Source organism: Gopherus evgoodei, chromosome 13 (genome assembly GCF_007399415.2).
Source record: "Gopherus evgoodei ecotype Sinaloan lineage chromosome 13, rGopEvg1_v1.p, whole genome shotgun sequence".
In the NCBI taxonomy this organism is placed as follows: Eukaryota; Metazoa; Chordata; order Testudines; family Testudinidae; genus Gopherus; species Gopherus evgoodei.
The window spans coordinates 26,882,567-26,908,484 of NC_044334.1; the positions used below are offsets into that span (position 1 = coordinate 26,882,567).

At 50.0% G+C, this 25,918-nt stretch overlaps 1 protein-coding gene across 1 annotated transcript; it reads left to right on the forward strand.

The window, feature by feature from the left end:
- Window positions 1-1,603: 1,603 nt before the first annotated feature.
- LHX5 (LIM homeobox 5) lies at window positions 1,604-15,348 on the forward strand. Its single transcript, XM_030582864.1, has 5 exons — window positions 1,604-1,929; window positions 4,468-4,691; window positions 6,526-6,803; window positions 9,292-9,457; window positions 14,159-15,348. Exons 1-5 carry the CDS (start codon window positions 1,757-1,759, stop codon window positions 14,524-14,526), a joined length of 1,209 nt encoding a protein of 402 aa, XP_030438724.1. The 5' UTR covers window positions 1,604-1,756; the 3' UTR covers window positions 14,527-15,348.
- The last annotated feature ends 10,570 nt before the right edge of the window (window positions 15,349-25,918 follow it).

Genomic DNA, 25,918 nt, shown 5'->3' on the forward strand with positions numbered 1-25,918 from the left:
TTATTCTTATCTATCCTATATCGATTGCTGTACCTTCTCAGATGTCCTCCCCAAACATTCCCATCTACCTAACCATCTATAGACATTCTTCACTCTGGTTATACATTCTGATCTATCTAATTTTCTGTCTATCTGTCTACACCTTCTAATCTCTCTGTTGCTAGCTAGATCATGTATCAATAACATTTTATCATCTAATCTATTTTATCTATTGCTATAGCTTCTCATCTACCTAGCAATTAGATAAATGATCTATCAACATTTTATCATCTATCTATTGCTATACCTTCTCATCTATCTATCTGTCTAGCAGTTCAAGACAACAACTTTTATTTTAACTCAGACATATTTTCAGCTCTAGAACATTTCTTTAAAAAGGTTAATTCGTTCGAGCCATCACCTTGCGCACAAGGTGACTGGGCAATTTAAAAGTCCGCAGGACCTGAAATTAAAGAGAAAAATCATATACAACAGCACAAGCACAGCAAGGCTCTCTCTTTCCAAAGGGGGTTTGCTTTCCTGTTCTCCTCCCTTCGTTCTCATGTTGACTCTGGTTTTAAAGATGTTGTAAATTACTCAAAGTAAAACTTTTTTAAATGCCCCCCCAGCCCACCAATCTGTATAACAAAGGCCAACTCGCTCGGCAGGGGGTCAATTACCTTCATATCTGAGAAGTACAAAACAGATAACTTCTCATCCCAATACATTGTCTGAACCTGCCTTCTCCTGGGGGGGCCCTCCCCTCAGCATGCCAGTGGCCTAAACACCCCCTAGATCGGGGTCCTTTGGCTTTTCTCTTTTTTTATTTGGATTCATGGAGATTACTTGACAAAAGAGCAAGAATTTCTACCTTTTCTGCTTATGCAAAGAGGCAATTAGCTGCTTTCACCGGCTTTCTGTTGACACTGAGGCGAAACAGAATTTGTTTTGCAGGTGCAGTGACCTCCCCGAGGTCTCATTCCCCCCAGCTCCCCCAGAAGAGAAAGATAAAATATTAGCCCCCCCCCTCCACCGCAAAAAAAAGAATTCAAATCTGCACCCACCCACCCATGCAAACAAAATAAAGGGTAAATACTTACTTAGCCCCCGCACCAGGTAAAACCTACTACTGAACAATAGTGGTGCCTTGTTTTTTTCCCTCTGTGCCAAGCACAAGGCTGGAGCCAATTTAGATATGCTATAAATTAAGAGGTTGCCATGGCCACTGCCTTTTCATTGGCCCTCGGCCTCTCTACGTTCTGCGAGACGTCACCAAATCTGAATAAGGATGCGCGAATTACTAAACCGGGAGACAAAGCTGAAGATGGGAACAGCGTGAAAGTGGAGAAAAGTCCCAACCAGCCCTCTACGCGAAGGAACGAGGGGCTCCTGGCTTTCTGATCATTGTGTGTTGTTATTAATCCCGTTCGTGGACCGGCTGCTTCCACAGAGGCGCTGATGCTGCTCCAGGCCGAGATGCTGCTAAATTGAAAGGCACCGGGAGAGTCACCCCCCCGGATATCTTTGCTCGGCTTCCCCCCACTGAACCTGCTGGGAGAGGTGCGAGGGGCGTGGGGGAAGAGAGGCCTCGGCCTTAGTGGAGGGAGTCTGGAAAGCCCCCGCGGCACTTTTCGCCTGCCCTCAGGGCGCCCGGGAGAAGAAGGCACGAAGCTGCCAGGGGCGTTCTCCGTTTCCCTCCCTTGCGATCGCTTGCGGCGGCAGGGTGGGGGTTGCCTTCTGCTTTAGTTTGCCGGTCTCGCCTTTCTCTGCGGAGGTCATGATGGTGCATTGTGCAGGCTGCGAGCGGCCCATCTTGGACAGGTTTCTGCTGAACGTGTTGGACAGGGCATGGCACATTAAATGCGTCCAGTGCTGTGAATGCAAGTGCAACCTGACTGAGAAATGCTTCTCCAGGGAAGGCAAGCTTTACTGCAAAAACGACTTTTTCAGGTAAGTCTCGCAAGAAGGAGACGAACCTTTTCCTCAACTGCTTGGCTAGCATAGCGGGGCAAGGTTATCTAGCGATACCCTACTTCGGTGCTGTGCCTAGCTTCCTAGCCACACGCTGAGAGCTGTCGGTAATTGGTACAGTTGCTGTGGCCTCCTCATGCTGCAAAAGGTGTCAGATCTATATGCCACTCCAATGCCCCAAAGGAACCCTATATGTTCCCATAGTGGGTATCCATTTATTATCAGCCCGCCAGATCGGTTTCAGTGATTTTTAAAATCAGTTGTATCTATTGTCAATTTCCTCCTTTTGCGATATTCCTCAGAGTTTTCTGTACAGAAGGGAAGATCCTAGAACTGGGGGGGGGAGGCAGGCTCCTTGGTCGCTCGGTAACCCGATTCGAATGTATTTAATTTAGGTATATGCACGAGGTTGAGCCAGATCCGAGCTGATCGGACGCCAGGCCAGAGGGCACGGGTTTGTAGGTTACTTTAAAACAAATCATTCTGGAGTGAAGAAGAATAAAACTTTTCTCAGCAGAAAACTGATTTTCGAATGCCCCGGGCTTTAAAAACAAAGCTACCTGTATTGCGGAGAGGCAGAGCAGAAATCGGAATCAATCCGAACTAAAGTGCACAGAGAAGAGAGAGCGAAATATGGGGGGACATCCCTAAACTCCTTTGCCCCAACATTCCAGCCTTAACTGGGAATTCTCAAACGCACACTAAAGTTCCTAGCAAGACTTTGTGGTCTAATTGGCTGTGCATGCACAGAGCAAACTTGTCCCGCACCCCCCCCCACCCCTTTTCTTTTAAATCAACAAATGAACTCATTGAAAATGTAAAATCGGCCTAAATATCGCTTGGCCTTTTGTTTCTGGCTGTAATTGAGGTAAATGTGGGCATTTGTTTAGCTAAAGGGTGAAAAGCTCAGGGGGTGATTAATACAGAGGGGGGGAGACGGCAGTTTTCCTAGTCCTGTAGGCCCTGATGAAGGTGAATTTCAATAGGTTAAGTGTCACACTCGCCTTTACACATGTAAACTACTTTTAATGGCCCCTGTGCATTCAGCACCCCTCCCGCTGCAACTCCTTAAATGCCTTTAATGATTTTTGATAAGGTGCAGATGAGCCAATTAGGCTCCAGGATAAGACCAAAAAAAATGACTTATGACTTCTAATGTTTTCACTAAATCAACGTCATGGAAAGTGAAGCGGTTCGAAGTTGTGTTTAAACAAGGGAGGAAAAAAACAGTTTTATTTCTCCCCTTATTCCCCATCGTCCATCCCACTTCCACGAGTGCCCCCAAACCTCTAGGGAGCCCGAATCAACGCCCCAAAGTGGAAACTAAAATATCTGCTTTGAAAATACAGGTAGGATCCTGCTGCTTGATAGTCATCATTCACTAGGGATAATATACCCTTTCTGCAATGCAAAATAATAATAATAATTAATAACAACTAATAAATAAATCGGAGGGGTCTGGAATGCGGAAGAAAAGGAGGTAAAAACTCGAACCATTTTCAGCACTGATGTGGGGAAGGGGGCGACCATTTTTAGGATCCTCACATCCCCTCTCCCCATCAGTGTTTTGAATTCCATAAGCAGCCCCTTTTCTCTTCTGGGTCTAACCACCCCGCTAACCAAAGTGTCCTGGTTAGATATTTACTGGCCGAAATGTGACATCATTGAAGAGGACACGAATATTCATACGAATTATGACTGTGCGGGAAGATCCATTGGTTACCTCCTGTGCCCTCGCGAAGTGCAGCCGGACAAAAGCATGCAAACACTCTGCAGCTTTTCGGTGCATACAACGGGGTGTAAAAATCGCTCCATAAATCCCGCGAAATCAAAGCGGGTCGTTATTTTTACACCGACTCGTGGCTGCTGTTTGAAGCGGCCCACCCGGAGCACACGCGTTCTCGCGCGTATATAGGAACCTGATCCCCTTCCCTCGCCTTCTGCTGAGCGGCGATCTAGCGCCCCATTTTTGTCTGCCCCAAAATACAGCTCCGAAAATGGCCCCTTCGCCTCCCAACTTGGGCGCCCCGGAGAGAAGGATTTTTCCTTCCTCCGCGCCGTGTCTGAGCCAAAGCTCTAGGTAAGGTCGGGCCCGCTTTTTACCTGCGGCGGATATGGGAGGGACCAAACAAAACAGACACCCCAGAATATTTCCCGTGGAGACGGAACTATTAAAGTGGGGGTGAGGGAGTGTCCATTTGTATGGAGTTAAAAAAGGAAATTCACACGGAAATGCGAGTCCTCTCTTGGGCTGCTTGAGACGCGCTTTGCTGGCCACGAGAGGAATAATTTTGCGCACGCATTTTGCAGGCAACCAAATCCGCTTTCCTTGCATTGTCGCAATCCAGGCAATTGCTTTAATGGCCTCATCTCTCGCCCCCCTGCACCCACGCGCCTGCAGTTGGGGACGAGACACTTATAGACTGGAGGGGACTCTGAGGCCGGGCCGCTAAGCACCCGGGTGTTTATCTTCCTCCAGTCTCTCTCTCTCTCTCTCTCTCTCTCTCCTTTTTTTAGGAGGTTCGGTACCAAATGCGCAGGCTGCTCCCAAGGCATCTCTCCAAGCGACCTCGTCAGGAAAGCCCGAAGCAAAGTCTTTCACCTGAACTGTTTCACGTGCATGGTTTGCAACAAACAGCTCTCTACGGGAGAGGAACTTTATATCATAGACGAAAACAAATTTGTTTGCAAAGAGGACTATTTGAACTCGCCCAGCTTAAAGGAAGGGAGCCTCAACTCAGGTATGGAGCCTCCACCAGCCTCTAATCCGGTATGGGACCTTAGAGCATAGGTGTGAATTCAAAAAAGCGTCCTGGAGGGGGTTTTAGTTTCATATTCCAACAGCAAATTCTAGCAACTTGGGGACTTGGAAGTCTTTTTTGTATTGGCCTCTCTCTCTCTCTCTCTCTCACACACACACACACACACCCTCTCTCTCTCTGGCACCAGATACAACCTGAGCTATAGCTGTCGGATACCCACAACCGTGGGTGTGCTGGGGGGAGGGGGAATCCTTTCCCGATTTATCATTTTCGATCTTTATACACACATCTGTTTACCCCCCCCCTTTTTTTTCTCTTTTTTCCTATTTCTCAAAATATTTGCGGTTCGGAGAGGGTGGAGGGAGAGTAGAAAAGTGGACTGAAAACTGGAGAGGAGGGGGAGAAGGGGCTGGAAGGGAGGACGATGGAGGGCTTCCAGGATTGGAAGAGGAAAACGAAGAGATATTTCCATTTTAAACAAAATCCGGGCCGCACCTTCAGCGGGTGCTGGGGGAAAGCAGCCTTTGTCAATTACGCCTACAGACCCAGCTGGGAACGTGTGACCAGTCCGGGGAAGAGGGGTGTGGGAGTTTAGGGAGACAGGTGGTTTTTTCCGGGTTCCTGTTTGATTTGGCCAGGAACATTACCTTCCCCTAAACTCCACCCACGCTCTGCGATCTTACAAAAAGGCCCATGGCCTGGGATATTTTCCCGGCTTCCTTACATGCGAAGAGAACCCAGACAAGGCCCCAAGCTTCCAGCCCTCCATCAGGGGAGCGATCCCTTCACTGCCATGGGGCTAACAGCTTCCGAGGCCTTCCACCTCCTCCCTCTACTGAGAAACTTCCTTCCTTTCCCCTAGAATCACACACGACTCCTCAGATTTTCCTCCCTTTCTTCCTCTCGCTCTGCCTTTCCCCTGTGGCGCCAGAGCCCCAGGGATGTTAATACCCCAGCTTTGTTAGTCTGCTATGTCCGTGTCTCATTGTGGCGGGCGTGGACATAACACGTACACATGAGCACCCGTTGTGGACCCGATCCTTGGAAGTTGTCTCTGCATCAGGGCGGCGGGATCGGGCCCTCACTGGCCCAGCGGTCTGTGCCTGTGGCCTGTGCTCAACCCCTTTTCCTGGGCTTTGTCTCCTTTCAGCACCTGCGGCTGCATCTTGCCAGGCGAGCAGAGGTTGCCCGGCGGGCTTCACATGAGGGCCCTGTTTGGGGGTGGGCCCATTTCCGAGCCTGGGGTCAGGGGTTCGCTGGCTCCGAAGCGTGGGGGGATGAGTCAGGGCCAAGGCGGTGAATGAACTCCCCGAGGCCAGGTGGCTACAGCCAAGGCTTTGTGGCAGTGGGTTCTTGGCCCCCAGCGTGGCTCGGTTTGTGCCTGAAAGGAAAACGCTCAGCTGGTCCAAACGAAAGCGCTTCCTTCCCCATTGTGGGAGCCTCGGGCCTGGGACAGCTCCCTCTGTGCCAATGGGCTGCAAATCTGCCATGCGGATCCAGTCACCCTGGTGTAAATCACACCGGAGTCACACCCTCTGCCTGCTCCAGTGGCAGAAAAGGCCAGGGGTGTAGTGCGTCCCTGTTGCCACATAGACCGAGGAGCCCGTTTTGCTGCTAATTCAGACCCCTCATTAACTCTTCGTGGTGTTCACTGGGGAGTGATTGATTCATGTTACATTAGCGCAGAGAGGCAGGAGGATCTGGCCTCCAGAAAAGTTTAACCCCCTCGGCTCCCCTGCCTGGGAGGGACAGTGGGGGTGAGGGTCCCATCTCTGTCCAGAGTCATCCATCTCCCTCTGCCTCTCCCTTGCAGTGTCCTCCTGTACAGACAGAAGTTTGTCCCCGGATCTCCAGGACCCCATGCAGGATGATACAAAGGAAACAGACAACTCCACCTCCTCGGACAAAGAGACCACCAACAACGAGAACGAGGAACAGAACTCGGGGACCAAGAGGAGGGGACCACGGACTACAATTAAAGCCAAGCAACTGGAGACTCTCAAGGCTGCCTTTGCTGCTACCCCCAAACCCACCAGGCACATCCGGGAACAGCTGGCCCAGGAGACTGGGCTCAACATGAGAGTGATCCAGGTACAGACAAGCCCGGCTACAAGGGGGGCCCTGGCCCAGCATAGGAGAAAGAATCAAAACCAGGGACTAGCGTGACCGCCCATAGCATCGCCATCTGCTTAACCAGCTGGAGCGAGCCCTTGTACTAGCTATTTCTGTGTCCCACTCCATTGGGTCACAGCGCTCAGCCACCTTTTGTTACATCACAGCCTGTCGCCATGGAGATGACTGTGACGTCCCAAGCGCAGCAGTGTGACTTCAGGTGGATCCATGGGTTGTGAGAAGTGCGGGATGGAGGGGGGAGAAAATGGTGCCATTTAAAGAAAAGGGATCTGGCAAGCCGCCAGTGTCGGAGGAAATTGGCATATAAACAAAGGTCAGGCCAAGTAGATCTTTGCTCTGAATATCTCCCCTTTGTAATCATTATGCACGCCCCTTTAATAGGCTTTACGAATGAGGTAACCCCCCATTTTACAGCTGGGGAAACTGAGGCATGAGGCAGTGAAGTGATTTGCTCAGGGGCACCCATGTGGCTTGTGGCAAAACTGGGACTTGAGCCCAGGGCGCCTCTCCCCCACCCCACTGCTCAATTCTTACTGTATCTCTCGCGGGGTTATTAGGATACTGAACGTTTCCTCTTGCCTAGCCAAGAGGCCAATTTCCTGTTGTCAATATTATGATAACAGGTCTAGTAATTGGCCACTGTTAGTAACGGCGATGGTGATCAGAGATTTTTGTCTCTAGTTATATAATTGTTTTCTTCATCTGGCGAGTCCTCAGGCAAAACCCAGCGCTCAGTCCCTCTCTCAGGCGTTCTCCTCCAAAGCCCTGCGAACTCAATGGAAAGACTCCAGCCTCTGGCGCTGGCCCTTACGCCAGACGTGCTGACCCACGCAGGCCTGGAGCTTTGGGGCTCAGCCTCCTCCGTGGGAGCTGGAGCCCCCACGCACTCTGGGCAGCGCGTTGAGTGAGTGCTTCAAAGTGGAGCGACTCCCATTGACTTCAGTGAGCTTTGGATCAGACCCAAGTTCCCTAAAGACCTGACTCAGCTCCCATCGAGGTCAATGACAAGGCTCCGGGTGACATCAGTGGGAGCTGAAGCCAACGAAAATGGAAGCAAAAACCAAACAATGATCAAGCGGTCCCCACCTGACTCTGGGTCTGCGGGCTGTATCTGGCGCTGGGTTACACCTCCAGCCAACAGCTGGTGGGAATTTCTTCCAAGCACGGTGTCAACCTGCAGCCTCAGCCTCCCTTCCGTTTCCTGCTAACTCCAGTCCTTTCAACTGGGTCAACCCGAGAGCTGTCTCTATCTTGACACTTTGCAACAAGATATAGTCACAGAACTGGTTAAGAGAATCTGCAGGTTTATATTAACGAGGAAATGGGCGGAGGGGGGATAGACACAATCCCCAAAACAAAGACAGATTGAGCTGAACCAGAGAAGTATGTTCGGGTCTTTTACTACTGCTAAAGTAATTTTCGCAATGGCGGTTTTGCTGTACTGCTGGCAAATATACAGTGTTAAGCGTGTGAAAAAAAAATTGCCTCCGGCCAAACAAAAGGAGGGGATGAAGGGCTCTGTATTTCATCTCTGAAATCTGCAAGATGGGAACATGTCCAAGAATTCCCCCTTCCCTCCCCCTTTAGCATCGGGCGCTGTACATATTCATTCATGTATCTAGGTGTCTGTGTTCTCATTTATCGCTATGCATTTCTGGCTCTCTGTTGCTCTACGTGTTTGTCGATGGCTGGATAGCTAGATTAGGAAAGCAGGCACCCCCACAGCTGTCTGTAGTTTGAAAACGCCCTTTAAGTGCCTTTATGACTATGTCTTCCAGGCTTTAGGGGAGGGAGGTAGGAAGCACACTTCATTATAAACCTCTCCAAGGGTGTGCAAAAATCCTTCCCTCTTGAATGGTTCTGAGTTCACTCGCAACTCTCCTCTTCTTGTTAATTCAAAGCCAAGCTGCTCCATTGGCTAAACTGCCGAGTTTAATCCCCCGGTTGAAAGTTTCTCCTCATTTTTCTTCAGAGCCTCTTCGCCTGCCTCTTGTAAAGGGTCCAGAAAGTACCCAGTTTGTCCAAAGATTGGAAAAGCGGATCTTCGGGGAGCCTGTCAGTTGGCGGGGGGAGGATGTGACTTGCTGCTGCTTTCATCCGGCAAATCCTGCAGGGAAAAACATGGAACGTCTTGAGGCGATCATGTGGAGGGAACCCGCCTCTGAGCTGGCATGCTCTTAGCACCAGCTTCCTGCTCTGTCTGTATATGTGTGTACCGCAGCAGATCCGTGCGCCCCTGCTCAATCAGCGCGTTAGTCGATTAATCTAGAGACACGTAGTGCAAGAGGCGGGCCAGGCCGGTTAAAAGCGGGCAGATCCGAACAAATGATCCAACTTGTGCCTGCCCCTCCAAAGCGCCCGCGTGGCTTGGCAGGGCCTTGGGAGACAGCTGGGCTTGGGGTGGGTGTTGTCACCACGTTGCTGAGGTTGTTTAATTTGCCCGCAGGTTTGGTTCCAGAATCGAAGGTCCAAAGAGAGGCGAATGAAACAGCTGAGCGCGCTGGGGGCCAGGAGGCACGCCTTCTTCAGGAGTCCGCGGCGCATGCGCCCGCTGGGAGGCAGGCTGGATGAGTCTGAAATGTTGGGTTCTACCCCTTACACTTATTACGGAGGTAATGAGCATTTTATGGATCACTTCCTGGATGACCTCCTAACACTCCTTGTAGTCAAACATTGTAAAAAACCAAACACACACTGATCCCAGCGCAAACAAATGAAGGCTGGAGGAGCCTTTCTGTCTTGATCATTTTCCATTCTTTCACTTTTCTTTCTTTCATTTGCATTTGATCATAGTTCTTTCCTTCGTGTTCATCCCTTCATTGTTCGTTTGTATTTGATTATTGTCCGTTTTCATCTTTCTTTCTTGTTCATCCATTCATGTGTTAATTTTTATTTGATCATTGTTCATTCTTTCATTTTTCTCTCTTGTTAATCGATGTTCTTTTCTATTTGATCACGGTTCTTTCTTTCTTTCTTTCTTTCCTTTTGTTTTCCTTTGGGTCATTTGTTCTTTCTCTCTCCTTTCTGTTTATTCTTTCTTTTGCCACCTTTAGAAATGAAGCCTCTGAAGTTTGAACTCTACTGCATTTTAGAGCATTTCACTGTGTCTTTTAAAGGGGAGAGCCCGCTGCTCGCACTCTGTGGTAGCTGGCCGGGAGACTCTGGAGTCTGTTTTTAAGGGAAGGTTTTGATGCTTTCTCCCAATCCGGTTCACGCCACTTCTTCCTTCCAAAGTGCTAGCTCCGGATTCTATTCATTGTTACCACCTTTCCAGGCTGGGCGCGGGGGAAGGAATTTGTGGGTCTGGTAAAGTTGTTACCTTCTGTGCCTTGAACTGAACCTCGCCCGAGTCCAGCAAACTCCGGCGCGTAGGCCCTTGTCGGATTGCCTGGAGCCCCGCAGCCCGGAGAAGTCGTGGAGCGGGGTTTCTCCAGGTGTGTCTCCTTCTACTCGGAGGTTGTACATAGACCTGAGGAGATGTGAGGGGGGGGGGCGGCTTTGCCTCCCTCCCGTGCCCCTAGGGTTAGATCGCACCCATATGCTGCCCATGCAGTCTGGGGTTCCCAAGAGAAAGGGACGAGTTAATCTCCGGCTAAAGCCCCTCTCCGTCCCGTGCTGGAAGGGAAGGCTCCGGATTTCACAAGGAACTGTGCGGGACGTCACAGAGAAGCTCCGCTGGGATGCTGTAGGGTTCGCTCCTCCAAACTTTACTAAGGGGAGTAAATTTACTCCTCTGGCGCGCGGTCCTGCCCTGGTTACCTTACTCCTGTCCACAGCCAGGGGCCGGATTCTGACCTCAGTTACCCCTGGTGTGAATCCGGAGTCACTCCGGTGTAGCCAACCCCGGATTCTGGCTCTGCAGGACACGTCGCCCGAGTAAAGTTTACTCTCAGGAGTAAACGCTCCGGATTTAGACCCATAACTGGCAAATGATCATGAAAACCGCCGCACAGACAGGAGGAGAAACATTCCTTCCCTGCGGCTTGGGGGCTGTTTCCCGGCCAGAGGAGAGGCGCAGGGGGGTGGTTGTGTCGGTTCGGTTTTGGAGGCAGAAGGGGGCTCCCTTGTCTTCCCCTCCCTCCCGTAGAAATACATCGCATGGCAGATGGAGCGCGCTCCTGCCCTGACATATCTTGGGTGGGTTTTTTAAAGGAAGCAGCGGCTTTAGAGAAAGTAACCCGTGACAGGCGCGGGCAGCCCTGCTCTGCCGCTGCTCCCCAGCAGCGAAACCCGGGGATATTGGGAGTTCACTCAGCGCCCCGCTAGACTCGCGCTTCTGCAAACCCGCCGCAGGCGCTCGGGGGCCCGGGCAGCCACAGCCCTGGGTTGTAGCGGAATCGTGCTGGATCCGAGGAGTTTAAATACAGCATCTTCCCAGACTTCCCCTCTTCCCATCCCTGCACCCTTATCTCTTTCCTTCCATCTCTCCATCCCTTCTTCTCATCCCTTCCTCGTTCGTCCATCCCTCCACACTTGTCTCTTTCCTTCCATCCCTCCATCCCTTCTCCTCATCCGTTCCTCGTTCTTCCATCCCTCCTTCTTTCCTTCTTCTCATCCCTTCCTCGTTCGTCCATCCCTCCACACTTGTCTCTTTCCTTCCATCCCTCCATCCCTTCTCCTCATCCCTTCCTCGTTCTTCCATCCCTCCTTCTTTCCTTCTTCTCATCCCTTCCTCGTTCTTCCATCCCTCCACCCTTGTCTCTTTCCTTTCATCCCTCCATCCCTTCCTCGTTCGTCCATCCCTCCATCCTTGTCTCTTTCCTTCTTCTCATCCCTCCATCTTTCCTTCTTCTCATCCCTTCCTCGTTCTTCCATCCCTCCACCCTTGTCTCTTTCTTTCCATCCCTTCTTCTTTTCTTCTTTCTATCCCTCCATTCCTTCTTCTTTCTTTCTTTTCATCCCCCATACCATTTTCTTTCTTCCTTCCTTTCTTTCCAGCCCTCCATCCCTTCTTCTCTCCATCCCTCCATCCTTGTCTCTTTCCTTCTTTTCATCCCTCCATCTCTTTCTTTCCATCCCTCCATCCTCGTCTCTCCTTCTTCTCATCTCTCCTTTCTTTCCAACCCCCATCCTTTTCTTTCTTTCCATCTCTCCATCCCTTCCTCTTTCATTTTCATCCGTCCTTTCCTTTTTCTTTCCATCCCTCCATTCCTTCTTCTTTCTTTTCATCCCCCATACGTTTCTTTCTCTTTCTTTCCATCCCTCCATATTTTCCTCTTTCCTTCTTTCTATCTCTCCATCCTTTCCTCTTTCTTTCCATCTTTCCAACCCTTCTCCATCTTTCCTTCACTTTCTTCCAGCCCTCCTCTCTCTCCCCTCCTCCCCTGCTGCTCATTGGCCTGGAGATACCGATCACGGATCATTCTCGCCCAGAAACCAACGCGCTAAGGCTCCAACTGGCCAAGGCAGCGGGTAGGAGGGAAGGTGAGGGCCGGTTGCCATGACTTTGCCACCCTTCCTGTGGCATCTGTTTGAAGGGTCCCCCCCTGCACACACCCCCGCCCTCCCTCGCCTTGAATGCGAGCTCAGCTTGTCGAGATCCCCTCTAATCCCCCTGTTAGAGATTCCGTCCGGTCCTTGGCCAAGTTTGCACCCCTGCAGCAAGCAAGAAAGGGCCATTGTGATGAAGCTGTCTGCCTGAACAGAGCCCCGCTCCCGCCCGGCCCCCGCCCCCCCGCGTGTGTGCCCGGGAACAAAGCTCCAGCTGCACCCTTTTGTACCTCTTTCAGACGGCATTTGTTCCAATTACCTCCGCGCTCCCGGAGCATATGGAAGGTCACTATCACAGGGGCCGGGCCCCGCGGCTTTCCTCCTTCTTTGCTCCCCCTCCCCGCTCGGGCCATGTGGCCCCGGGAAATCCGGCCCCTTCCCCACATGCGGCGGCCGATCTCTCCCTAGCGGCGCCTGATGGGGTGCTGGGATGGGGGAACTGAAGGCAATTTGGGATGGGGGGGCTCTGAAAAGTTGGAGCTAGCCCTAGCTGGGGGTGGGGGGTGCCAGCCGGCCTGGCTGCTGCGTGAGCCGGGGGCTTAGAAAAACGACCCCTCGCTTGCATCCCTGTCATTGCTGAGCGGGGGAAAAACATTCCTTTTCTTTTCTTCTGTGCCAGCTAAATAAGACATTTTCCCCCCATCCAGCCATTTACACAATCCCCCCATCCTGTGTCTACAGAGACACCCCCCCCAGCAGTTCTGAGTGTCGATTTTTTTTTTTATAGACAGTGACACCTTTTCTAGTTCTTCTTTTTAATTTTCGATCAGTTACAATTCCGGAGACTGTTTTGGTTTTAGGGCTGGAAAGAAATTCAGCGCTTTCAGCTACTCCTGCCCCCAGCGGTTTCTAATCAGGTCCCAGATTTCGCGACTTCCGCTATTTTCAAAGATTCCGACTGCGATGCTGCGGTTTTGGAGGGTGTTCGGGGGTGTTCGCTTGTCAGGGTGCCCGCTCAATCAGTGGCGATGTCACCGAGGCGGTTAATCGAATTAAACACGCCATCTTTCCCCATCCGCTCCTGTTGATTTCAAGCAAAACCTTTCCAAAATGATACGCTGACCCCCTCGCCCAGTTCTTAGACGCGTTGTTATCGTTCTGCGCGCTCGGAGAGAATTTCCGCTCTCTCTGGTTAGCGGAAGACGTTGGCTTTATTAGCGGGTACACTCATGAGTGTCCGGTTAGGAATCTATTTAATCTGTTATTTTGCACAGGATGGGCGGGGGCTACTCTGCAGCTTGGTGGCTTCCCAAAAAGCGTGCAAGTGTCCGATAAAAATCTCTGCCACTGCTCAAAATGTGCCGGGTTCTGATCCTAGACCTTGCTGGCCCCAGATAATGGTGTGACCCCAGCAACGCGTTTGATCCAATCCCTTCCTGGCTTTTATCACCGAATCTGGCAATCGGGGTCACTAGACTGGGGCGGGGGGGGGCAGCCAATGAAAGAAGCAGCCGGCAAATAAATGCCGATCACCGAGCTCCACCGGAGAGTCGCTTTCTTGCGCTGCTCTTCTGCGGTGGAGCGAAGGCGACGGGCCAGACGGGTGATCCACCCCTCTGCGGGCAAAGGAGCGGGGTGACCAGGCGAGTGCGCTGCTATTCCCGGGCCCCCGGCCGCCTTTGTGTGCGCGTTGCAGAGAGGTGCCCGCCTGCCTCTCGGGGCGCGTCCCTACGCGCAGGCAGGTCGCAGCCGCTGCTGGGGCTGGGAGGCTGGGGGCCGCTAGCTCCGGGCAGTCCCGGGAACCCCTCGGGTTCTGCGCTGGGCTGGGGAGGCTCCGGAGCGCCCCGGCTCCGCCTCACCCTCCTCTCTCTCCCCTGCTCCAGATTACCAAGGAGACTACTACGGGCCCGGCGGGAACTACGATTTTTTCCCCCACGGGCCTCCCTCGCAAGCCCAGTCCCCAGCAGACTCCAGCTACCTTCCGACCTCAGGGCCCGGCTCCACGCCCTTGGGGCCCCTGGAGCCCCCGCTCCCCGGACACCACGCCTCCGAAAACCAAAGGTACACCGACATGATCTCGCACCCCGACACCCCGAGCCCAGAGCCGGGCCTGACCGGCTCGCTGCACCCCATCCCCGGCGAGGTCTTCAGCGGCGGCCCCAGCCCCCCTTTCTCCATGTCCAGCAACAGCGGCTACAGCGGGCCCCTCTCGCACCCCAACCAGGAGCTGAACGAGGCAGCGGTGTGGTAGGGCTGAGCCAGCCAGCGGGGGGCGCGGGGGACCCCCGGATCCCTCTGCCCCAGGCAGATCCCGCCTCCTCGGCCCAGCCCCGGCTAAGACACCGGGAACCAAAACCGGCCGCCGGACACTGATGCCAAAATTCTCCGGGGTCCCCCCACGCCCCAAGCCGACAGGACCGCAGGCCGCTGGGGCTCCCCGCATTCAGTGTCTTTCTTCCTCGCCACGTGTTAGCAGGCACGGTGCCGAGACGTGCCAGCGCTGACTAACCTCTGCAAGTATCTGAAGCAGCATCTCTTGGACCAAAGCTGGACTGGACTGGATCACTGATTTCCTGACTGACTGAACTTCCTACTTTTCGGGGGAGAGGCGGGAGTTTTTTCTTTCTTTCTTTCTTTTTGCTCTATCCAGAATTGCATCTTTTTTAATCTTAATCTGGAAAGGGGGGGAACCCCTCGTAAGCCACTAATTTTGTTTTATTAGAAGGTTGGTTTTGTGGTGATGGAGGTGGGAATGGAAACTGGTGTGTCTTGCAAAAGGAAACCTTCACTGATGACAAGGCGCCCCCTGGTGGTTAGTTCTGGCTCAGCTTTCCAGGACTGCAGGACTGCTGTTTGGAGAGACTTCCATTGGGGTTTGTTTTGTTTTCCACTGGGCAGAAATATAACTAAAACTACCAATAAAAAAGCGATCCAAGTCTGAATGTCTCTGGCAAACACCACTTCAAACCCGAAAGTTTATTGGAGGCTACACGGATTGAAGGATGTATTATAGTTTTTGCTTCTAGTTTCTTTATTTTGTATAAAGAAGAAACAAATAAAGTATGTTTTTGTGTTTACTGCTTATTTATTGTACTTTAGTCAACTAATGCACCAACATTTTTATAGTTTGAAGAGGGGGGTGGGAGGGGAGTGACAGGAAAGAGGTTTGCCGAAAAAAATTAAAAAGGTGAATCATTTTTTTAAAAGAAAAGAAATTGCTTTTCCCAAGTGTTGTGGATTTCCCTTCACCATGGCCTCTTTCAGCTGGTGCCAGGGTGACTAGCTTATGGTGTTCAGTGTGAATGAAAAAAGCCTGTTAGTTAACTAATCCTCATTCACCTGCTCCCTTTTTTTAAGAAAAGGAAAATAGCAACCGTGGTTTTAAAAATGCTGCCATGATAGCTTTAGCTTCTTTTTCCAAGGCCTTCTTGCTATTGTGGGAAAAACTCGAGCACGAGACAGTGCAACTAAAATATAGTGCAGAGATCATTCAGCTTTACAATATACTTTAATTACACTGCCTAGTGTCAAAGGTATTTATTCATTAGCGTTATTCTATCCCCGCTCCAGCACTCTGCAAGAAACGTATATAACATCCAGGGTTTAATCCTGCAAGCCTACCTCAGCTGGGTAGCCCTTACTCATGGAAGTACCCAATTTCTGTAGTCCCATTAAAACCCTTATGAGTCAGGAGAACTCCAATGACCCTGCAGACTCGAATACCAATTCATCATCCCTCAGAGACATTTGCCAGGCTTTCTTCAAACTGCCTGATTGTACGCCGGAGCCCAAGCCCATCCAAGTCAAGACTTTTGTTGGCTTCATCAGTGGGCTTTGGCTCGAGCCCCCGTGAGATTCAAGGAGGAGTTGCTTTCAATTTGTTTTTGCCTCTTGAGATTCATATTAGCTTGAGGTCAATGCATACACAACACAGGCAAAGCGTGATAATAGATGTTTTGATTATCTTTTCATCTTCTCTGCGAAATGCGCCCCCCCCCCAACAAGTCTCCAACCCTACCCAGAAATTGAAGCTCTATAGGAATGATTTACCAAGTGAGCGCCACACTTGTCACAATAGCCCGAGAAAAGAGCCGGAGTGAGACCATTTTAATTAGGCAGCCACATTTCTCTCCTCCTCATGCCACAGCAGCCTAGAGAAGCAGAAAGCCCATTCAGAGAGGACTGAATTGTGCACATTCTAACTCACCCAGCAATGGTGGAATCAGTAGAATAAAAGCTATGGGATCTGTAACTTCTTAGTGCTGAGGCTCTATAACTAGCTAGGTAATCATTTTTGTTAAAATAAAATTGTCTACAATGATTGGTTTAAAAGTAAGAGTGTGTGTGTGTGTGTGTGTGTGTGTGTGTGTGTGTGTGTTGTGTGTGTGTGTGTGTGGTGTGTGTGGTGAGAGAGAGAGAGAGAGAGAGAGAGAGAGAGAGCCCTCAGTCTCTCAGCATGAATAGCTGAAGGATGGCATTCAATTGTTTTATACACATAATTTCTTTACATGCATGTACAAACGCACCTGACGCAGATGCGCAGCTAGACGCACAGCCAGAGACACCCACACCCAGCTTTTATTTTCAATGTTACTTTACAATTCTGGAAATAATTGCCCTGATTTTTTTGTTAATCACCCCCATGCAAACAAGGCCTCTCTCTGCTAAGACGCAAATGCTGCCCATGGGGTGTTAGGAGTGAGGCTTGAGGGGGGGGTAGCATGGGGGCTGTAAGAAGTGGATTTCAAACTAAGGGTCACGGCATGTCATAGGCGCGTCATCAGTGCAGAGGTATTGGAAAGGCTGGTGCTGTTTCCAAAGGCTGATGGTGGTAGCTTCTCAGCCCAAGATGGCAGGAGAAGATGGGGGTACTGGGAAACAAGAAGTGAAAGCCCCAGAACCAGCGCTTAGCTTGTTGGTGTTCCTGGATCTTTCTTGCAGTTGTTTGTTAACCCCGTTGAGCGAAACTCATTCTGCCAAGGAGAAGGGGCAGGGGAAAAGGTTTAGAGACTGAGGCCTTTTTACATGGCTCATGCTCCCTTTCAGCGTGGGTGAAAAATACCTTCTCCAGGCTGGAGCAGGGGGTTCTGCTGATGGACATCTCCCCCCCGCAGGGAGTCCAGGGCTGGTGCTGGCCCATACTGCCATGCAGTTGCCACAAGAAAGTGCAGCTCACGATCTGTGGGTGTGGGGGAGGGGGTATATTCAGCAGACCCGTCACTGCTGGAGAAAGCGAGTGGAGCTGGTGTTGTGCTGTGCTCATTGTCTGGGGTACAGGCAGGGAAGGCGATGATGAGGCGGCTGGGGCTGAGGTGTTGATGTGAGGCTAACCTGCAGTAGCCAGGAACCATCCCTGATCCTCCCCTGCCCAACGTTTGAGGGCATGTGGTTCTTGTGTATCCGGCGTTGTTAAGGTTCCTTCTCTGAGGGCAGCCCAGCTGCCCCTCATGCTGGAAATAGCCCCTACCACTGTGAGATAATCGAAGCACCCGCTGGGTGAGGTGACCCTTTCTTGGGCCCGCGCCACTCACCAACAGCAGTTGGTCGAGTAAAAGATACAGCCTCACCCAGCTAATCTGTCTCCTAGCCTGGGCCCAACATGGCGACTGCAGTCCACTGCGGGAGAATGGATGTGACCTACCCCAGGAAGGCCATGCGGTGCTTGTCGCAAATGCTGCTCCTTCACACAAGGCCTTGCTGGCTGCTCAGTCCCTTCGCTGGGGCCTTCTCCCCACTGTAGGATGGGCTGACTTTCTCACAGGAACCCCAAACTGGTCACTTCCCTTAGGGCCTGACCCAGTGCCCACTGAAATCAGTGGAAAGTCTCCCCGGCTCAGCAGGGCCTAGGAGACTCTCCGGGGCCCCCCATCCTGACCTGAAAAGGGGCCCCCAGATCAAAGATGGGAGAACTGAGCTTTACACACTATTCTGGAGCTGGAGCATTGGGGCATGAACCAGGCATCTGATTATGGCTGTCAGCATCAAATTAATTTTGGACTATCAATGGCTATTAGCCAGGATGGGCAGGGATGGTGTCCCAGCCTCTGTTTTCCAGATGCTGGGAATGGGTGATAGGGGATGGATCACTTGATGATTCCCTGTTCTGTTCATTCCTTCTGGGGCACCTGGCATTGGCTAGTGTCAGAAGACAGGATACTGGGCTAATGGATCTTTGGTCTGACCCAGTATGACCTTTCTTTCTTATTGTCTTCTTCTCTTTTCTTTGTTCCTGCTCTTTCATCATTATCTATCTATTGCTCCACCCACCCCACCCATATACCTCTCCACCTACCTCTCTACTTTCATCTTCTCATTCCTCCCCTCTAATCTGTGAGATGACTTCAGAGGCTGGCAAGTCGGGGTGGGGCACGTCTTTAACAAAACAAGGACCGTTCTAAGACAGCTGGCCTAGGTGCAAGGCTTTAAAGCCCAGAATCTGGGTGCTTTCTTTATCCTGCCTTGCACAGAGCTGTAATTCTTGGTAAGAAGTGGCAGTTAAACTATATCGATTCCAGCCCATATCACTCACTCAGCCCTGCTGCCAAACAACCAAAGAGTCTCGCCTCTTTTTTTTTTCCCGCCCAGAGGTATAAATAAATAAAGTCCTAGGAAGGCTGCAGCTCTGAACTAATATTTAAAATGCAAAATCATTGTGGAGTTTTTTTTCCCTTGGCTTGCAGTAAAAAGCTATAAACAGAATAAATTACCTTCCCTTGGTGGATTATGAGAATACCTATCTCCTGACCTGAATTTTAAGTCCTAACTTGATTGTACCACCATGCACTAGTGATTTATGAAAACCCAGACACTTCTCTGCATATTTTCTCTGTTCAGCCAAGTGATGGAATTTATCCTTCCTATACTATTAAAGATTTTTAACAATGGGGTTACCTATCATTGTAAATGAGCCATTCTAATGATGAACTGAAACCTATGGGATTCCTGAGGAATGCGATTGTGTTCTCACTCCTACTTTGGCCAATGCGTCGCTTTTAGGCAGCACCTGTCTATTCTAGAACCTCAGGTGGGCAAGTGGCTTTATCCCATAATACTTAATACTTATTCCCATAATACAAGAAGGGAGGGATAGGATACAGAGGGGCCTAGATAAATTAGAGGACTGGGCCAAAAGAAACCTGATGAGGTTCAACAAGGACAAGTGCAAAGTCCTGCACTTAAGACAGAAGAATCCCATTCACTGTTACAGACTAGGGACCGAATGGCTAGGCAGCAGTTCTGCAGAAAAGGACCTAGGGGTTACAGTGGACGAGAAACTGGATATGAGTCAACAGTGTGACCTTGTTGCCAAGAGGACTAATGGCATTTTGGGCTGTATAAGTAGGGGCATTGCCAGCAGATCGGGGACGTGATCATTCCCCTCTATTCAACATTGGTGAGGCCTCATCTGGAGTACTGTGTCCAGTTTTGGGCCCCACACTACAAGAAGGCTGTGGAAAAATTGGAAAGAGTCCAGCGGAGGGCAACAAAAATGATTAGGGGGCTGGAGCACATGACTTATGAGAAGAGGCTGAGGGAACTGGGATCGTTTAGTCTGCAGAAGAGAAGAATGAGGGGGGATTTGACAGCTGCTTTCAACTACCTGAAAGGGGATTCCAAACAGGATGGATCTAGACTGTTCTCAGTGGTGGCAGATGACAGAACAAGGAGTAATGGTCTCAAGTTGCAGTGGGGAAGATTTAGGTTGGACATTAGGAAAAACTTTTTCACTCAGAGAGTGGTGAAACACTGGAAGGGGTTCCCTAGAGAGGTGGTAGAATCTCCTTCCTTGCCCTGGCTGGGATGATTTAGTTGGGGATTGGTCCTGCTTTGAACAGGGGGTTGGACTAGATGACCTCTTGAGGTCCCTTCCAGCCCTGATATTCTATGATTCTAAGAACTAGGAGTCACCAAATGAAATTAATAGGCAGCAGATTTAAAACAAATAAAAGGAAGTTCTTCTTCACGCAGTGCACAGTCAACTCTTGGAACTTCTTGCCTGAGGAGGTTGTGAAGGCTAGGACTATAACAATGTTTAAAAGAGAACTAGATAAATTCATAGTGGGGAAGTCCATAAAAGGCTATTAGCTAGGATGGGTAAGGAATGGTGTCCCCAGCCTCTGTTTGTCAGAGGGTGGAGATGGATGGCAGGAGAGAGATCACTTGATCATTGCCTGTTAGGTTCACTCCTTCTGGGGCACCTGGCATTGGCTACTGTTGGTAGACAGGCTACTTGGCTAGATGGACCTTTGGTCTGACCCGTTACGGCCGTTCTTATGTTCTTAGCCCCGTTTTACAGGTGGGGAAACTGAGGCACAAGATGGCAATGCGATTGGGTGGGTCAGTAGGAGACCTGAGACTAGAACCCAGTGGCCTAATTTCCTGTTGTGTTACCCCTAGTTTTATGATCGTGTTACTACGGCCTTACACCAAAATAAGTCTCCAGGTGCAGCTGACTCCTATACCGTGGCATAGCTACCGGGTACCCAGCCCACACCCTCCCCCCCCCCCACCCCTTTCTCAGCAGTCCATGCCTGGAAGACAAGCCACTCTCGCTAGCAGGATAAACACAGTAGAACCAGATCCTCAGCTAGTGTGTCTGCATCACTCTATTGACATCTCTGGAGCTGCACCAATTTATGCCTGCTGAGGCTCTGACTCACTGGACCCCACCGATCTTGGCTGATGGTTAAATAGGGCCCGTTCCCATTTTTCGTGTTGTTTGTATTACTCAAGTAACAAGCATTTTTATAAGGGGACTGAGGCAAGTTTCAGAAGTTGTTAAATAACTTTTTCAGAGTGCGCATATGGTGATTATAAAGCAGAGGCGCAAGGTCTCTTCCTGGGTTATTAGCTGGGGACAGAACCTTGGGTTTTATTTTGTCATGTTAAAAAAAAATTATTTATTTATTTTTATTCTAAGGAACCAAACTGAGCTCTCCAATGTCAAGGGATTTTTTAAGCAAAATGGAAAATTGGCACCAGCTTCACTGCAATTACTGGGGCTGCTTATTTCCTCCTCTGTCACAGTCCCCATCTCCAGCCTCACGTCTTTCCCTTGCCCAGCCCATGCTCTGGCTAGCCAGTTAGTCGGCCTCCAGTTCAGGAATGCACATAAGGTCTAGCTTAGCCAGACACCTGGGAAAGAATTCGCTGTAGTAACTCAGATAGGCTGCACCAGGTCTTTTTGGCTTGGCATCCTCAGTTGGCCTCAGATCGAGACTAGGGGCTTTGCCATCATGTCAGAGAAAGGGGAGGACTGGATCATTTCAGACCCCCCCTAGTCCTACTAGCCCTACATGGAGAACCACAGGCAGTGGCAGCCATGTTTCACACCATAAGAACAGCCATATTGGGTCAGACTAATGGTGCATCTAGCCCAGTATCCTGTCTTCCGACAGTAGCCTGTGCCAGATGCTGCAAAGGGAATGACCAGAACAGGGCAGTTAGCGAGTGATCCATCCTGTGTCATCCAATCCCAGCTTCTGGCAGTCAGAGGCCTGGGGACATCCAGAGCATGGGGGCTGCACGTACCACTGTTTTTCCTATTAATACAGTGTGATGTGCTGAGAACTCTATTAAAATTGTGATCTATCACTTTAAATTCTCAGGGGGGTTCCTGATCCTGCTTGTAGGCAAGAAGCTCTGCAGGAAAACATGTGATTGGGCCAAGTGTTAGCAGTGGTCAGTTTGCAGCCAGGGTAAAGTGGGGTGTGTAGAGTGTCTCTATTTTTTACAGCATAGCCTGCTTGGCTGGCTCCGTTTCGGGGTTCTTGTCCTAGATGCTAAGAAATAAAGTAGCGTTCTGCTGCAGCCTGCCAGCAAGAATGCTTTCATTTTATCTAACGTCTCTGTGTGTGTGTGCCGCAGATAGAACCGACAGAGTATGTCCACAATATGGCACTGTGGCACAACAACAACAATAATAACAGGTAATAACTAATATAGGGCCTGATCTAGCGAGGGGCCAAACACCCTCAGTTCCATTTTGGCTTCAACTTGAATGTGTGCCAAGCCTTCCAGCATAGTCTGCAGCCCATCCTGAAGGGCTCTGGGTACCTTGTCAAAGGATCATTTGAAAACACACTGCAAGCAGTAACGCTGATGTCAGTTTCTGAAGCGAGGGTGCGGACTAGTGGTTAAGAGTAGAGGCGTGGGAGCAGGGGCGTGCACAGGAATAAAAATCTGGCTGCTTTTGGAGGGGAATCTTCTGTGCCTCCCTTGGCGGAGAAGCTGGCTGTCCCCCGACAGCTGGAGTGGCTGTCTTCCCAGCAGTGGTCCCGGGGCCGGTGGAGCTCTCACCCCAGCAGCCAGAGGAGCTGGATCTCCCCCTGCAGCCCCAGGGCTGGAGAAGCTGTCAGGAGTTCTTTGCCCTAGCTAATTGGGGGCTGGCCTGGGCTTGCCTCCTTTTGCGCACGTCCTTGAGTGGGAGTCAAGTCTCCTTGGTTCTAAGCACAGAATTGTTGTTGGATTGGCAAATGACTTTGGGCAAATCACTTGACCTCTCTGCGTCAGTTTCCCCAGCTGCAGAATAGAGCATTGTGCCCCATCCTACAAACACGTCTGCAGAAAAGGACCTCAGGGTTACAGTGGACGAGAAGCAGGATATGCGTCAACAGTATGTCCTTGTTGCCCAGAAGGCTAAAAGCATTTGGGGCTCTATACGTAGGGGCACTGCAAGCAGATCGAGGGATGTGATCATTCCCTTTTATTAGGCATTGGCGAGGCCTCATCTGGTGTTCTGTCTCCAGTTGTGGGCCCCACAAAGGATGTGGAAAAATTGGAAAGCGTCCAGCAGAGGGCAACAAAAATGATTAGGGGGCTGGAGCACATGACTTATGAGGAAAGGCTGAGGGAACTCAGATTATTTAGTTTGCAGAAGAGAAGAATGAGGGGGGATTTGATAGCAGCCTCCAACTACCAGAAAGTGAGTTCCTAAGAGGTTGGATCTAGACTGTTCTCAGTGGTACCAGATGATAGAACAAGGAGTAATGGTCTCAAGTTGCAGTGGGGGAGGTTTAGGTTGGATATTAGGAAAAACTTTCACTAGGAGGGTGATGAAGCACTGGAATGGGTTACCTAGGGAGGTGGTGGAAGCTCCATCCTTAGAGGTTTTTAAGGCCTGGCTTGACAAAGCCCTGGCTGGGATGATTTAGTTGGGGATTGGTCCTGCTTTGAGCAGGGGGTTGGACTAGATGACTTCCTGAGGTCCCTTCCAACCCTGATTTTCTATTATTCTATGTGCTTAACTTTGAATAGGTGTGTGATTTCAATGGGGAACATTGCTATATTATAACAGAATCTAGCAACACGGGTTGAGAGTAGGGCCCATTGTTCCAGATCATAAGAGACACTTCCATACCCCAGAGTAGGAGGAGAAACAGTGTGGTGAAATGAATTGCCCAAGTCATACAACACAGTACTGACAGAACTGAGGCTAGACTCCAGGTCTTCTGAGTGATAAACCAGTTTTTTAGGCATGGCCCCATTATGTCTCTTGAAAGCAAAGGCCTTTGAAAATTTCAAATGAGCCTCACTGTTATGACATCATTCCACTGCTAGCAATTAAAAGTGCTAACGACCTGCTGTGTAGGATCCTACCCAATACAAAGTGACTTATGGTAAACCCATACTGTCCGTTGATCCAGATGAGAGTTTGCAACATCGTTTTTAAGAGAAACTTTTTACATTTGTTCTGAAACATTTATGTTATTTTCTGCTTTTTTTTTGGAAGAGGAAGGATTGTGGAAGGTAGAAAATAATCAGTTTTTGGACTTAAGATAAAAAATTGCTGGAGTAAGTTGAGTTGACTTCTTATAATTAATGGCACCTCTTGTAATAGGATTCTCCAGCCTTTGGCGCTCCGTGGAAACACCTTTTTACATAAGATATTGCCCATCATGGAGCAGCAGGGTTTTGATTTATGGGGTTCCATCCTCCAGAAAACATCTCCTGGGGTTGCCTGACCAGTAAAATTTATCAGGGGGCAAAAGAAGGGACATAAAGTAGGAAAGATCCTTTAGTGAGGGTTGCAAACTAGGCCCCCAACAAAATCAGCATCATTCAAAAAAAGAAAACCTAGATTGCTCCTCTTGTCATTCAGCTCTGAAAGGTCTGGCCTGGGCAGCCACCACTTGTGATCATCTTTCACCTCCAGATCTGACAGCAGCTCTCTCATCTCTCATGGACAACAGCGTGAAATCTACAGCTGTTGTTGCTGTTTATTATTTGTATTACTACTGCCTGGAGATGCTGACTGAGGTCTCCATTTTGCGAGGCGCTATACATAAACATAACAAGAGATTCATAGCTTTCAAGGCCAGAAGGACAATGAAGACAATCTAGTCTGATGTCCATTTTAATACAGGCCAGAGAACCCCACCTGATTTTTTTTTCCATCAAGCCCATAAGTTCTGTTCTGCAGCATCTCTTTTAGAAAGACACTCAGCCTTTGCATAAAGACCATGAGTGACAAAGAATCCACCATGACATTCCTGCCCTGGAAACCTTACAATTGAAATAGGCAAAACAGATAAAGGAAATATTATGATCCCAATTTTACAGATGGAAACTGTGACAGAAAGAGGGTAAGCAGCATGACCAGGGTCACATAGAAAGTCTGTGGCAGAGACAAATATAGATTCCAGGTATTCTGAGTCCAGTGCCTTAGATACCAGACCATCCGTCCTCTCTCTACTTGCACTAATGCAGAGGGACAGTCATAACAACAGCAGCATAAAACAATAATGGTAGATTATCTATCCTAGCTGGTATCTAACTTAGGTTTCCTATCGTGCCTAGAGTGTGTGCACTGTAGTATCTAAGCATTTAGCAGCTTTAATATCACCGTCACTGAGCACCAAATGCACTTCTCAATTACATGCATACAGCCCCACCAAAAACTTCTTTGAGGGTGGAGGATATTAGGTCACTGCTGTTAACTAGCCTGCATCTGGAGCGTGACACCTGTGGATTCACTCTGTCGCCCACTGCCCTTTTGGATACACCTTATCACCCACATTCTGCAAGATCCATGCACCAAGGCACACAGGGTGAGTTTGCAGGAGAGATGGAGAAGGTGTTGTTACTATAAGGTCGTACAGTGCCTAGCACAATGGGGCCCAACCTGGCTGTGCCCTTGAGGTGGAGCATACCGCAGGTAATATAGGCAGGTGAGTTTGCTGCAGAGAACTAGCCATATGGAAAGAGGGGGTTATAATGGGTGGGAGTTTGTCACGTGACCAGCGCTACCACAAGTACTTTATTAAATAGCCAGTGCCCCCAAACAAAGCCTTTCACTGGGCCCAAACATGCCTAGTGCAAAGGGCCCTGAAATACTAAGGAGCCAAACCCAAAGGGGCTCAGCAAACTCCAATGGGCATCAGGCCCCATTAAAGGACTCAGGATCTGGCCCCCTGATTTCAGTAGGAGTTGAAGGAGCTCACACCTTTCAGGAGTGGGACCACGGGAGTAACCAAGCAGAAAGAGGCTGCTCAATCAGCAGTGCGAGCGACTGTCACAGCCTGGCACAATATTGCCCAGGAGCTGCAGCCAACCAAAAAACCAGGGGGAACGCCACGGGTTGAAAGAGGGGCAGGGTTTGCCCCCCAGCCAGTGAGCATGTCATGTGCCAGCCAGCCCTGCCA

Excerpts from the sequence above, each read along its gene's own strand:
- LHX5 (XM_030582864.1), top strand. The coding sequence starts at position 1,757 with ATGATGGTGCATTGTGCAGGCTGCGAGCGGCCCATCTTGGACAGGTTT. Across the intron at positions 6,804-9,291 it reads TCAACATGAGAGTGATCCAG|GTTTGGTTCCAGAATCGAAG; the intron begins GTACAGACAAGC and ends ATTTGCCCGCAG. Across the intron at positions 9,458-14,158 it reads CCCTTACACTTATTACGGAG|ATTACCAAGGAGACTACTAC; the intron begins GTAATGAGCATT and ends CCCCTGCTCCAG.